General features: G+C 34.8%; 1 protein-coding gene across 2 annotated transcripts in view; it reads right to left on the reverse strand.

The window, feature by feature from the left end:
* The window catches only part of CERT1 (ceramide transporter 1), a 100,844-nt gene that overhangs the window by 82,331 nt on the left and 3,096 nt on the right, over positions 1 to 15,417 (reverse strand). For both annotated transcript variants that reach the window (XM_011222318.3, XM_011222317.3), the window contains exon 2: positions 12,548 to 12,682. In XM_011222318.3, coding sequence (XP_011220620.1) covers positions 12,548 to 12,682 — 135 coding nt within the window. The remainder of the gene's footprint in view (positions 1 to 12,547; positions 12,683 to 15,417) is intronic.

Raw genomic sequence — 15,417 nt, forward strand, 5'->3', positions numbered from 1 at the left:
TTTTTTTTTTTTTTTTAAGATTTTATTTATTTATTTATTCGACAGAGATAGAGACAGCCAGTGAGAGAGGGAACAGAAGCAGGGGGAGTGGGAGAGGAAGAAGCAGGCTCACAGCGGAGGAGCCTGATGTGGGGCTCGATCCCAGAACACCGGGATCACGCCCTAAGCCGAAGGCAGACGGTTAACTGCTGTGCCACCCAGGCGCCCCCCCTCAACTTAGCTTTTAAAACTAATTTTTTCAAGTCTTCTAAATAGCAAAAACAATTTAATAACTTGAAAATATTCATGTCTTTCAAAATGTTTCACTTTTACATAGAACTTACAAATACAACGAGAATCTGTTTTAACAAGCCTTCTAGATGCACACTGAAGTTTGGGAACCACTGGGCTAATGGAAATCCTTCCATCATGAAATAGAAATGGGCAATTACTATTCCTCTTGAAATAAAAATCAAAGGTACAAAACCAAGAGAAAAGCACATATATGAAAATGTTAAATATATCAGGTAATATTTAGTTAGGCTATAAGGAGATTATTACGATGACTGAAGGAGGTAACATGTAAAATACTTAGCACAATGTGTAGCACATAACAGTTGCTTAGTCCATGTTTCTTTTTTAAAAAGCTTATAGTTAAGACAAAAAGATGAGGAATGGTTTGTTGAAAAGTTGTGGCTTGGTTTGGACCCAGAGAAAAGGCAGGGTCTTGATAGTGGAGGAGGGAAAAGACATTCTAGATAATGGAAAATTCAATGAACACTGTTAGCAGAGGATGTCAAGGTGCCAGTTAGACCAGCAGCAAGGCTGATACACTGGATGTTCATCTGTTCGACTCATAACTACTCTGTTTCTGAGACAATCACTCGACTTAACAATTTACCAAAGTCTGAACCTTTTATATCCATTGACCATTCAGACTGCTAGCAACAACAGCACAATAGCAATTCCTCCGCCTTTATGCATAATGACTTCATTCATTTAAATGTCAGATCAAATATCAAAGTCCAGAGAATAAGCAGTTAAGAGAATGAGATATCCATTCTTAACTTGAGCATAGCTATTTTTCTTGCTTTAGGAGAGCAAGAACCTTCAGCATGCATCAGAATGCTGAGGTGCATTGCCCAAGTTTCTGATTCATTAGGTCTGAGACTGGGCCTGAGAATTTGCATTTCTGTCAAGTCCACAGCTGATTTTGGTGCTAATGGCCTGGAGATCACACTTCCAGAGCAATGTTCTCTGCCATATCTCCGTCTTTCTTATTTAATACTTCCTTGTTTTGATGGGGCACATTTTCTAAAAGAAAGCTTTGTAGAATGTGATTTGCGTGTTTTTTACTTATTACAGGAATTTTCAAACATATGCAAAATAAAGAACAGGATAATAAACCCCATATACCACTATCCAGCTATGACAACTAACATTTTTGGTCATTCTTATTTCATCTATACCCCCCACCAATTCAAGCCCTTCCAGATGGATTATTCTGAAGCAAATACTAAACGTATCATTTCACCTGTACATATGGAAGTATGTATCTCTAAAATAAGGCATTTTAAAAGCCCCAAGGAATGAATTTTTTGAGACATTTTAAAATGCTTTTATCTCCCTTACAGTGCTTTAATGGTTTGGCTGGATATAGAATTTAGTGTCAAAAATAATTCTCCAGAAGAGTGAAGGTATGGCCCATTGCATTTTAGCTTCTAGTATTTTGAGAAGTCCATAGTCATTTTGAATCTTTATCCTTTGTTGTGATTTGTTTTCCCCCTCTGGAAGCATGCAGCATCTTCCTTCTTCCCAGTGGTCTGACTCAGTACAAGGATGTGTGTTTAATAACGGGTCTTTTTTCATCTAACATGCTGGGCCTTCCTTGACTCTTTCAAAGTGAAAACTCATTTCCTTTCCTTTCTTCCTCCCTCTCTCTTTCTTTCTTTCTTTTAAAGATTTATTTATTTTAGAAAGAGAGATTGCAGCAGGGAGGGGCAGAGGGAGAGGGAGAGAGAAACCCAAGCAGATGCTGTGCTGAGCACAGAGCCCCACATGGGGCTTGATCCCAGGACCCTGAGATTATGACCCAAGTGGAAACCAAGAGGTGGACACTCAACCAACTGCACAATCCAGGCACCCCAAACTCATGTCTTTTATTTCTATGAATTTGTCTCGTATTCTTTTGTTTTCTATAAAATTTGTTTTCTTGCAATTCATCTCAGTAAACTCATTACGTTTTTGAAATCAAGATTTTTATACCCTTGTATTCTTTCACTGATACTTCCTTTCTTTGTTCTCTCTTCCTCAAGTTTCTACTGTTCAAATATTAAAATTCTTGGATCATTCCTTTAATTTTCTTTTCTCTCATTCACTATCTTTTTTATCTTCTCAATTTTCTGGGAAATGTTTAGAATTCTATCTTCTAACCCTTCTGATTTTTTTCATCACTGCTACCATATTTATAATTTCCAACAGCTCTTTTTAATCCTTTTTTATAGTATACATTTTTGTTTCATGATTCCAAATTCTCTGACAATACAGAGAAAAAAATTTTTTCTTCTTTATTTTTGTGGAATATTTGAAAATTTCTTGTCTCATCTTGCATTTATTCTTTTGATCTTTTTCATGCTGGAAGTCTCATATGCCTGGTGGTCCTTGACTGTCTATTCATTTCTAAAAGTTGGGGATCCACAAAGCTGACTGGAACCTGAAAAGTTATGTATGGGCAGTTTATCAAAGATGAGCTTCACTGCTGGCTAATCTAGTTGGGCTACTTTGTTGAAGAAGCTCCGATGTTATCTTTAGGTCTTCCCTCTTGGGCTGGTCAGATTCTCTAGAGAAGTCCCCAGCAATCTCCTGCCCTCAGCATGAAAGTTTGTCACCTAGTGTTTGCTGAGCCAAGTAAGTGAATAGGGTGAAGTTAAGATCTGAGTATTCACACTTTGCATACTTCCCCTAACCACCTCTATTTTAGTATCACTCCTTGTTTTCAATTGTTTTTATGTGCATTTCCACACTCTCCAGCCCAGAGACCACTATTTTACTCTCCCTATAAAATAAACCTCCTATCTTTGTCAGGTTAGTGCAGGAGTAGGTCAACCACCCAACCACACAGAGTTGGGAGAGAAAAATCTGGGATACTCTGTATCCTCCTTATAATTAACAACTCTGACATCCAAATTCTTATTTCAAGAGGTCTCTGGTACTGCGCTCAAGAATTATATTGTAGCAGTGTAAATCTAGTTCTCAGATTTCCCAACTGATAACTTAGGATTTGGGTTTCCAGGATCTATTAACTCACTTTGCAGTTGTCCATCTGTTTTCCAGCTTCTAAAATCTCTTCTATTGTCTCCTCTCTGGTTCTCCCTTTTCAGTTTAACCCACTGACTTTGGGCAAGGAGATAAAGTATATGCGTCTTTACTGAGATGAACTTCCGAATTTTTTAAAAGTCAAATGAAACCACCTGACAACTTTCACAACAGGAGAAAACGTCATTGCATGAAACTGGGTTTATATGTAAGTTTCAAGAATCATTACCCAACCCTGTCTCCTGCCCTCAGTACATTATCACTTTAGAGACCACCTTAATTTCTGGATGAGCCTCAACTAGTCATAGCTTCTTGGTCTCTTGGTTCCTTATGATCAATTCATTAGTGACCTTTTTCTTTTTTAAGTGATAAATCCTCACTAGCGAGGATATTAGTAAGTATATTAATAAGTATACTTTTAAAAGAAATAATTGTTGGATAATATATATTCTCTAACTTGGGGACCAACAGAATATATCATTTTTCATCAGCCATGGTTTTCCTGTGTCAGTGAAGAAACAACAAGCATACACAGCACTTACTCCAAAGAAGAAGTTCAACAGCCAATACCAGTGAATTCACTACCTGATGAGTTTTAAGCAGGTAATTTCAAATCTAAAGCTTTGTCACTTTAAGCAACAGTGTGCCACTGTATGCCCAAATTAAAAAACAAAAATTTAAAGAATGTGAGAAATGTTACCTCTCTACAAATAACCTATATAATAAACCTCATAATAGTGCTGGTATCTTTGCAAACTATACTGGGAAATAAATTGCCTTCAAGGGCTTCTAAAAATTCAGAGTAAAAAGTCTGCAAAATATACATCTATATATGTTTTATATATAATTGATACATATGTAATTGATTTTCTGATGACAGTGACAAAAATCAGGCTTTGAGGTTAGGAGAAAATATTTGCCAAATACGTGTCTGACTAAAAAAAACAAACCCATATCTGAAAAAATTACAGTATCCAAAATATACAAAGAACTTTGATAACTCAATAATAAGACAAACAGAAACAAAAGATTTGAACTGAAATACCACCAAAGAGATACAAATAACAAGCAGATGAAAAGATATGAAACATTATTAGTCATTATTAAAATGCAAGTTGAAACAATGAGTTATCACTACCCAGCTACTAGAATGGTTAAAATAAAAACAAAAAACAAGTAATGACAAAAATGTTGAACAACTGGAATTCTCATACATTGTTGTTAGGAAAATAAAATGGTATTGCCACTTTGGAAAACAGTTTGGCAGTTTCTTATAAAGTTAAAAAGACATTTACTCTATGATCCAGCAATCCCATTCCTAATTATGTATCCAAGAGAAATAAAAGCAAAAGTTTACACAAACAGTTGCATGTGAATATTTACAGCAGCCTTCCTTATGGTAGCCTAAATCTGGATACAAACACATACTCCTCAATGGTGAAGGATAAACAACTGTATACATCTATACAGTGGAATGGTACTCAGCAACAAAAAGGAACGGGTTAGGGATAAATGCAACAACACGGATGACTCTCAATAGCATTATGCTAAATAAAAAGCCAAACACAAAAAGCTCCATTACTGTAGGATTCCATTTATATAACATTTTGGGAAAGGCAAAACTACAAGAACAGTGGTTCCCAGAGGTTGGGGACAGGGAGGTAACCGACTAGAAAGAGGCAGGAGAGAACTTTCTGGGATGATGGAAATTGTCTATATCCTTCTGGGGTGCTGGAAATTGTGATAGTGATTACATGACTGTATACATTTATAAAAGCTGTAATTGTACACTTAGAAGGGGTGAATTTTACTGAATGTAAATTATACTTAAAAAAATTTGGGTCTTAAGAAGGCATGACATGACTTCAAAAAAAAACTAAATAGAACGAGAGTTTGTCAGGAACATGCAGAAAGCATATAAAAACTTAACTATTTGTGTGTGTGTGTGTGTGTGTGTGTGTGTGTGTGTGTGTGTGGAGAGAGAGGGAGAGAGAGGGAAACAGAACCACTTGGTGGAAGAAAAGTGGTCAAAGGAAGTGAATGAGCATCTTTTCAAATAGAAAATGGAGCATATCCTGGCTCTAATAAGTTTTCTGCATCTTTGTCACCCTTTAATAAAAGGCTTTGCCAACTTCCCCTTTTCCTTATTTTTAAACTGCAGGCTTTATTTCTAATAGAAACATTAAACAAAATAAACTTAAATCTTAGTGCCTATTATAGACCAAGAACTGTACAAGTGCTTCTATGTTATTCTGTTTAATAAACATTAGCATCCCATACTTAGATCTTATATTCTCCCCATCTTTAACCAGTTAAGGAAGGTGAAACTCACTTATATGTGGAACATAAGGATAGCATGGAGGGCATTAGGAGAAGGAAGGTAAAAATGAAGGGGGGGGGGGAAATCAGATGGGGAGATGAACCATGAGAGACTATGGACTCCAGGAAACAAACTGAGGATTTCAGAGGGGAGAGGGGTGGGGGGGATGGGTTAGCTGGGTGATGGGTATTAAGGAGGGCACGTATTGCATGGAGCACTGGGCGTTACATGCAAATAATGAATCATAGAACACTATATCAAAAACTAAGGATGTACTGTATGGTGACTAACATAACATAATAAAAAATTATTATTAAAAAAAAAAAGGTGAAACTCAAGAGAAATTTAGTAATCTACCCAAAGGTACCTTTGGCCATAAGAAGAGACAAGATGTAAACCCACGTCTGACTTCAGAGCCCATGAATGAAATGTTAAGCACTTTGGAAATTAAGATATAATGCTAAATAAAAATACTAAATAAAACTAGCATATGTGAAGCTTAAAAGACCTTCAAGAAAACTAAGAAAATAGCCTCTTGCTAACTGTTTTAAGCAGGAAAATCCAGAAAATATGTATATTCCTTGTTTCATGGAAACTTCAATGCTAAAATGCAGACTATATTTATTATGGAGATTTAACAGAAAGCATTAATAGTAAATCACAAATTTTAAAGAGCTGCTTTATAAATATTTAACAGGCATGTTCCTGCAAGTCTTACACAAAATAAAATGTATCATATATATACATTTTTTCCTATGCTCAGTGACATGTGATAAAATAACACCAGATGGGAATCAGGAGACTTGGGTTGTAGTCTTAACTCAGATATTTAGTGTTATGGGTTGAATCGTGTGCTCAAAATGTATATGTTGAAACCCTAAACCTGCATACCTCAGAATGTGACTTTATTTGGAAACAGTAATAGAGACGTAATTAATTAGGATGAAGTCACACTGGAGTAGGCCCGTAATTCAGTATGACTGGTGTCCTTACAAAAAGGGGAAATGTGAACATGATTATGTTCATATTACTCCATGGGAGTAATGCATCCATAAGCATCAGAACACCAGATGGCCAGTAAAACCACCAAAAGCAACAGAAGGAACCAACACTGATTACACCTTGATCTGACTTCTAATCTCCAGAGCTGTGAGACAATAAGTTTGCTGTTTAAGCCACCCAGTTTGTGGTACTTTGTTAGGGCAAATCTAGCAAGCCAATTACATTCTGTAATTATGTAATTTTGGGCAAATTATTTCAACATTCTGGGTCCTACACTTCAACAAGTATCCTTTTTTATGTTTTTTCACTTATAAAACCTTTTACCAGGGGCGCCTGGGTGGCTCAGGTGGTTAAATGTCTGCCTTGGGCTCAGGTCACATGATCCCAGGGTCCTGGAATGGAACCCTGCATCGGGCTCACTGCTCAGCTGGGAGCCTGCTTCTCTCTGCCTGCCACTCTGCCTACTTGTGATCTCTCTCTCTCTAACAAATAAAATCTTAAAAAAAAAAAAAACTCTTTTACCAAATATTTTAAATTTCCTGTTATATTTGAATTATTTGAGTTACATTATTCCAGTTACATTCAAGTTATCTAAACACAGACGATATTTCCAAATGAACCGAACAGATATTGTTAGTTTTTCAAGACATAAATCTTAGTGGTTTAAGATTCTAATTTCTTTAGAAATTCATAGGCAAATGCTCCTCAAATAAGAATTACCAACTAATATCTTATCTAGTACTTTTACTTGTTGTATACCACCAATTGTATACTACTTGTTGTTTCTAACAGTTCAATACAGAAAAATTACATACTTGATATAAGGCCAACTTCTTACATTTCTCACTAGAGTGTCTTGTATAATGATTATTTATGGCACACTAGTCATTTTTGGTGATACCCAATTTGCTGAACATTATTCTGTATCATAATTTCTTACTTTATAATTTCACCTTCAAAAACTTTTTGGTTCTGATTAGTCTTTATTTGGCACTTTAAAACGTTTTTGTTTAGTTTTATAGTTTCCTTCAATTTGAATACTTCCTTCCCTTGCTTTTACATCTCTATTAGCTTCTTTAATTTTGCCAGGATCTTTCAACTTCTCCTTCAACCCCTACTTACCAAAGAGCTATTTGGCTTTAATTTTTTTTTTTTTTTTTTTTTAGATTTTATTTATTTATTTGACAGAGAGAGAGACAGCCAGCGAGAGAGGGAACACAAGCAGGGGGAGTGGGAGAGGAAGAAGCAGGCTCCTAGCAGAGGAGCCTGATGTGGGGCTCGATCCCATAACACCGGGATCACGCCCTGAGCCGAAGGCAGACGCTTAACCGCTGTGCCACCCAGGCGCCCCTGGCTTTAATTTTTTAAAATCTAACAATAAAGATTTTCACTACCTTTCAGTTTTCCCTCTGAAAATATTAAACCATGAAATTGGTGGATATATCTCCATATAGCCAACCTGCAAGAGTAATAGGAATTCCATTCATTTGGTAATTAAAGAAGTTCTACAAAGTTTCAGGTACACAAAGTCAGATACCTAGGGTGAGAAGGGACTATATATTGTAGGCAAACCAATTCTAAAGACATTACAATTTTCATTATACCAAGTATCTCTACCTACCCAATTCCCAAAACATTTTATCTCAGTAAATGCAAAGAAACCACTTCTTTTATCTTCATGAAAGGATCATGAAATGTTGGTTGATGAAATATTAGTAATATAATTTTAAACATGATACAAAAAGACGGAATACACAAACCAAGCAAACAGAAGAGAGGGCAGAAACAACCTCAAATACACACACACAAATGTAAATATATAATGAAGGTGACATTTCAAGCCAGTTGAGAAAAGCTGAATTATTCAACTAATGGCATTAAAATATACAGTCATTTGGAAAACAATAAAAAGCTAAATTCCCACACCACTCCTTACACTAAAATAATTCACAGGAATACAATTCAAATGTGAATTTCAGATGAAAATATAGCTATGTATTATATGATTATAGTCTTTGAAGTGGGAAATACTATCTAAGCATAACTAAATACAGAAGCCATAAAGGAAAAGGTCAATAAGAGCATGTAAAAATTTTTAATTTCTGTATGGCTATAAAAGACCATAATACAAGGAAAGAATACACAAATGACAAATTGGGAAAATATTTGCAACAAATATGACAAATGGCCAATTATCGTGTTATCAGGAGCTTCTATAAATCAATAAGGAAAGAAAAGAAAGAACAAGAGATGAATAAATGACTGGAAGAGGAAAAAGAAATATAAATGGCCTATAAACATATGAAGTTAATCTCATAAATAGAAAATACAATTTAAAATATTAAGATACTATTTTTATCTAGCAGTTTGACAAATATTTTAACATTTGCCGAAACCCAACTTCCTCAATACTTGAGAGTATGGGAAAACAGACACTCATACATTATTGGTAAGAGTGAAAAGTGGTACTCTTTTGAATGAGTCATTTGACAGTAACTATTAACAAATTCTAAAATAAATGTTTGTTCTCACAGTGTTTGCAATAAAAAAAATTAGATATGATCTAAATGTCCAAAAAGAAGGAGGGGACAAATAAACAAGATATGGTATATCCATACAGTTCAACAGAATATAGTAGTTAACACCCAAGTCATGCTAAAAGAAAACAAGGTAGAGAACAACAGATTTAGTGTGATATCATTTGTATAAATAAAAATGAAGAATATAAACAAATAAATGCTTGTAAGGGCATACAAATTATTTGGAAGAAAAAAACCAGAAATTTAACTTTATTTCTTGAATGCAGGACTAAGAGCAAAAAGAAGCATTTACTTTTTAAAGCTCTTCATGCCATGGATCACATTTATTTTACCATGAGTATTTTATTTAAAAATAGAATTTTAAAAATAAAGAACAGTTTACTCCATAAACATTGATTTTGACTGAAGAAATACAACTAACACATACTGAACATCTATGTGGCAAGTTTTGTAGCATGGACTAGGTCTTAAGCAAATAACAAACTATTATAATTCAGAAATTCAACTTTCTTTCTACATTTACTCTATATACAGATAGCTTATTTTTCATAAAATGAAAAAGTACTGTTTTTTTTTTTTTCTCACTCACTTATAATCCCTTCACATTGAGAATTATTTCCAAATAACAAATTCTTCCAGGAAATACTTTATTCTTTGAAAGTATTTCACCTAATTTATCATCACACAGCTAAACAACATGATTAAAATAAAGAATGACTTAATTGTTAAACTAAAATAAGAGTGAGGGGCGCCTGGGTGGCACAGCGGTTAAGCGTCTGCCTTCAGCTCAGGGCGTGATCCCGGCGTTATGGGATCGAGCCCCACATCAGGCTCCTCTGCTATGAGCCTGCTTCTTCCTCTCCCACTCCCCCTGCTTGTGTTCCCTCTCTCGCTGGCTGTCTCTATCTCTGTCGAATAAATAAATAAAATCTTAAAAAAAAAAACAAAAAAAACTAAAATAAGAGTGAATTCAACAATGAATTAGGTTCTATCAGAACAGGTGGGCTCAGACACCAGGTGCACCAGAAAGTAATATGTTAATGGTTACAATTCTTCAAGTCCAGATTTCTTCACATATGAATACTGTCAATTTTATAAGAGTGCCATGTGAGCAAATTCAACACTGACATTTACTTTTTGTCTTCAGAGATGAAGTGATACATATAATAGCCCATACTTAAGAAAAGCGAAGGATACCTATTTAACAGAGAAGATTAGTATTACATTTTTGTAATTTAACTGAAGTATATGTTCTATTTGTAAACTTCATTGCGAGAAGTTCACTGAATTCAGCTATATTTTGTAATTTCTTTGATATATGTAACAGTGAACCTTTGAACCCACAGAGCAAGGAACAGACTGAAAGGTGATGGGATTCAGGAATATAAATGTTTGTGTTTTTCCCTACAACCTGTTTCACTGTATCTAACACTACCACTCAGAATCTGCTGCCTCATTCATCTTTTTACTTTCTCTATCACTACTTGGCTTAGTGAATACCACTAGGTCCCTTCCGCATCTCCTTTCAAATTGTGTCACTTTCCTACCCATTTCTTTGACCGTATACCACAATGAAAGTTCTGCATGCAAATATAGGTATAACAGCAACAAAAAAAACTACAAAGAAATAACAGGTTGTTTTTATCTGAGCAGATGCAATGTAATTGTTTATTAAAATTTTTTCTTTTCCTTATATAAGCCATGCACTATTACCACAGTTCATAACTCAAAACAGGATAACTGTATTTAACTCTGTAGAAACTAACATAGTACTCTAGGAATACTACTACTTAGTAAAAAGTAAAGGTAAAATTTCATTCCTCCCATTTTCACATCAACCAACAACGTATTTTCAGAGTCAAGTGTGATAACTAATAAGCATCTGACAATATGCAAAAGGAAGGAGAAGAATCAAGGAAACACACTTCAAGATTAAAAACATGTTTGTATCCATTATTCTGTCCTCTAGCATAATATTCTGTCTCAAGGAAAATAAAACCCAAAATACAAAACTATACGCAACTTCAAAATACACCATAATGTACAAGATACAATCAAAATAAATACTAAGCTTTTATGTTCAAAGGTTCTTTAAAATTTCTTTAATTTAAACTTCTTTAAAATTGTTACCAAGAATGGAGAGTAGTAGTTTCATTCTTAGCACTTACAATTCCTCTGCAAGTTTTTCCAACTCAATATTCAACTAAATTTGTTTTCAAACTCTGAATATACACGACAGGCAGAATGTATGAAAAATAAGAGCAAAATACTGTGAGATTTCCCTCAAATGTGTAACATAAACACACGTAAGCAGATTTAGAAATCAACGCAGATTCAAAGTATACTTTTTACTTTTATAAGCAATATAATTTCTATCACGTGAATTCTCTTTGAATGTATCAGTAAAATTTATGATGAAGTTTTAACATACCCATTTCTAGATTTTCAGTACAACAGCACCTTTAACTGACCTCCATTTAACTGACCTGCTTTAGCCAACACCTTTTTTGCTCTTTTATTAAATATGCCATGGCACACTGACTACTCTCAACTTATATGCTATTTTTAGCATATTTAACCACTTCGGATCCCACAGGTTGAGTTATGTTTAACAAATCAGCTGGTTGCTCCCAAACCTGTTTATGCCAGTTTACCTGCTGTAGTCCTTACATAATTAATATTACATAAGTCTATGGAATACAAGTGCAAAAAGAGGGTTGTTTCTATGCAAACTAAGTTGAATGCAAACTAAGTAGAATGGCTCAATAAAGGTGAGTCATTCTTTAAAATGGTATTGAATTAGACAAAGGTGCGATATCTGTAAAATATTAAGGAAACCATAAAAAGTCAGAAGAACCTGAAGTTTGGGTTTTTCAAAATTATCTTTAAGCTTTTATTTCACTTTAGAGAAATCAAAACTGGAAACTGCAAATCATGCATTACGGTTATAGTTTACAAGAACAACTTCTCTCAATTCCACATTTGAAGAGATGGTGTTAGCATTACATCAAAAAGCTGGCAAATGAATATAGATTTATGTATTTTAAGTTAAAATTTTTAAATGTTAAGATACACTTTTTAGTTTTCTGCTTGAACTTCTTCAATAACCTACCATGTAACTGTCCTAATCTTATCAGTCTTCAAATACATTTTTTTCTGTATCTTTTAAGGGCTTGCTATAACAACTAGAAAAATAGTACCTGTCTGTATAAAATAATATTACCTAGTAATAAACAATCTAAAATAACTTTATGGAAGGAAGTATTAGACTCTATGCTCCACAAAGGAAAAGATCTCTTTTATTCACAGATATATCCCAAGCACCCAGAATATGTCCTAGTGTACAGATGATGCTCAATAAATACTTGTTTAATGAAGAAGAGGAACTTACTGTGATGACAGCCTTGCTAAGACAGATGGATCCTCTGCAGCCATACTCTGTCTCGTCTTCAGATTTGTAGTAACTCAGAGTATTATTTTTTAAAACTACCCAACGATCCTGCCACCCATGAATGTAGTTTGTCCACTGGAGGTAAGGGGTGGGGAGGGGGAAGGAAAAAGAAAACAAAATATAAAAGTCAGTATTTGAGAAATCCAAACTTTCTGAAACAGTTATCAATCTAATTTTAAAAGCAAAATGTGAAAAGTTCTAGCTTAACTGGAAACAGTAAAAATGATTATAAAAAGTGAAAAGTTGAGATTTTCTAGATTGTATGATTTTCAGTAATTTTTACAAAATTATAAATATCGTATTTTCTTCCTTTTAACATTTGCGGAATAAAGCCAATGCAGATTTCAGTTAAAAATTCTGCTTTTTTGTGTGTGTTCATCCTCCCCTCCTCACCAACTTCATGACACTTAAGATGGTTTTGGTCTCTACCATAATTAACACATTCAATAGAAAAGTAAGTTTGGTTACACAGCCTCTCATTCTCCTACACCAAATACTACATGAAGCTTTCAAATCAACAGAAGTATGAAGCTAATCATGGCCAAAGTCTATTTTTAAGTTGTTCCTATATGAACATGTATGATATTTATAACTACATCCAAGCAAAAATACTAGATCATCAATCTTTAAGTCTATAGAAACTTTACTTTTTTGTCCACAGAACTCAATACTATATATTAAAAACAGTTAATTCATTTTCCAAGTTTCTCTGAAGATCTATTTTTTTAATCCAAGAATAATAATGCAACTATAAAAAAAAAACTTGTTTTCAAAAACATACTTGGATTATCAGTTTCTAGGGCCTATAAATAGTTTCTGTGTTGCTAAAGTCTTGCTGCACACTGCAGATCACAATCAATAAACTTGCAAAGGAAGAAATGCAATCTCTATGGGAATTCTTCATTTGCATATTTTTATACTCTGGGGGTTTTATGTATGTATAGATAATTCCAAAAATTATCTAATTCCAACACTATCTGCCAAAAACTAATTCAAAATGGACTGTTAAAAATATACTGCATTGGCTCAGGCTCTACAGCCATTGAGAAATCTTTACTTTTCTATTCCCTACTCAGCATGCTAAGAGACAGTTCAGCTCTTAAATCTTCTAAGGCCCATCATTATGACCCCTCCCTGAGTGCTCATCCATGCTGCCAAATTAACACATTCTTTCCTATGAGCTCCCTAATCACCATTTCCTTATTTCTAACTCCCTGTGACTTACCACCACATATACACTGATTCGAAACAATGATGGTGACATACAAAACCAAATTCATCTCCTCCTATAAGGTGCACCTTCTTCCCTATGTTCCTATTTCCTTTCCTATATTGGTATTTCTGTAGTCATTCAGATTCAAACGTGGCTGAGCATTCCTGTATTGTATGGACAGCATAGTGCATATAAAATCAGATAGACTCTATTAGTTATGTAACAAGTTTTTACAAGTTATTTAACTTTTCCGAGCTTTACTTACTTTGCTTGTTATTTGAATGGCTGAAAAAAATCATGAATACCCCTACTATAGTCATAAGAGATACTGTTTCTTGTCAATCCTTATAGCCTGTCATCAACTCCTATTCATCTTTCCTTCATTCTAAACCCTTAAATTTGGCTGTTCTCTATCTTCAATTAATCCAATTTATCAGGTTACTAGACTCCTGAGAAGGCTTAACAACCTTACCTCTAGCATCTTCTGCATTTTCTTTCATAACTTACATAATCTTATTTACTTATTAAGCACACTGGCTTACTTATCTTACATATTAATCTCACCAACCTCTAGCTCCAAAACTTACACGGATAACTTCCCATTGCCAAAAATACAAATTGTTTACAGTGGCATACCTTAATCCTACCTCATTTCCAATTACTGCCCCTCAGAAGGCTGGTAATTGTGTGACTGTGGTCAAGTTACTTATCCTCCGTTTCTCTGTCAAACTCTACCTCTTAAAGTTGTCAAGATAAACAAGAATAGACTTACAACACTGCCCGGCACATAGTATTTTCTCAGATGGAGACAGAGTTACGCAGAACTAATGAAGCTTTAACCTTCAGTGCAGTTTACGAGAACAGACCTCTTGCAAAGTGACAGAATGGATCCCAGCAATTGTATACATTTTTAAATATTTTTTTCTTATAGAGGACCCAATAAATTACATAAACTTTAAGACCCTTTACTTGGTAAATGTTACCTTCTCCTACACGGCGGATTTTTGCCTTCCTCGTAACATTCTCTCACTCTTTCCCATCTAACAGAGACAAGGCAATATGCTACACATAGAAGCAGAATCAAAGATTTCTGTTCCCAATAGTCCAGCAAGCATAATTTCAAGAGGCAAACAATACATTTAGAGTAAAAGAACAAGTTACAAATAAAATACAATGGGAACTCAAGGGAAGGACATCTGAAATGGTTGGCAAAGTAAGAAAAGGCTTCATGGTAAGAATAGAGTTTGAGATAAACTCGAAAGATGGGGGCTCCTGGGTGGCGTAGTTGGTTAAGCAGCTGCCTATGCCTCAGGTTAGGATCCCAGGGTCCTGGGATAGAGCCCTCACATTGGGCTCCCTGCTCAGCGGGGAGTCTGCTTCTCCCTCTCCCTCTGCCCCTCCCCCTGCTTGTGCTCGCTGTCTTTCTCTCTCAAACAAGTAAATAAAATCTTTAAAAACACCTCTAAAGATGGATAGAATTTCAGTCAATAGTTAGGTATGTGAAGAAATACAAGATAAGGTAAACCTTGAAGGATGGAGAAAATTCACAAGAAGCTTGACATTTATTTTACCCAGGCTTAGTTGCTCTCAAGTCCCA

The sequence above is a fragment of the Ailuropoda melanoleuca genome, chromosome 3 (assembly GCF_002007445.2).
Source record: "Ailuropoda melanoleuca isolate Jingjing chromosome 3, ASM200744v2, whole genome shotgun sequence".
In the NCBI taxonomy this organism is placed as follows: domain Eukaryota; kingdom Metazoa; phylum Chordata; class Mammalia; order Carnivora; family Ursidae; genus Ailuropoda; species Ailuropoda melanoleuca.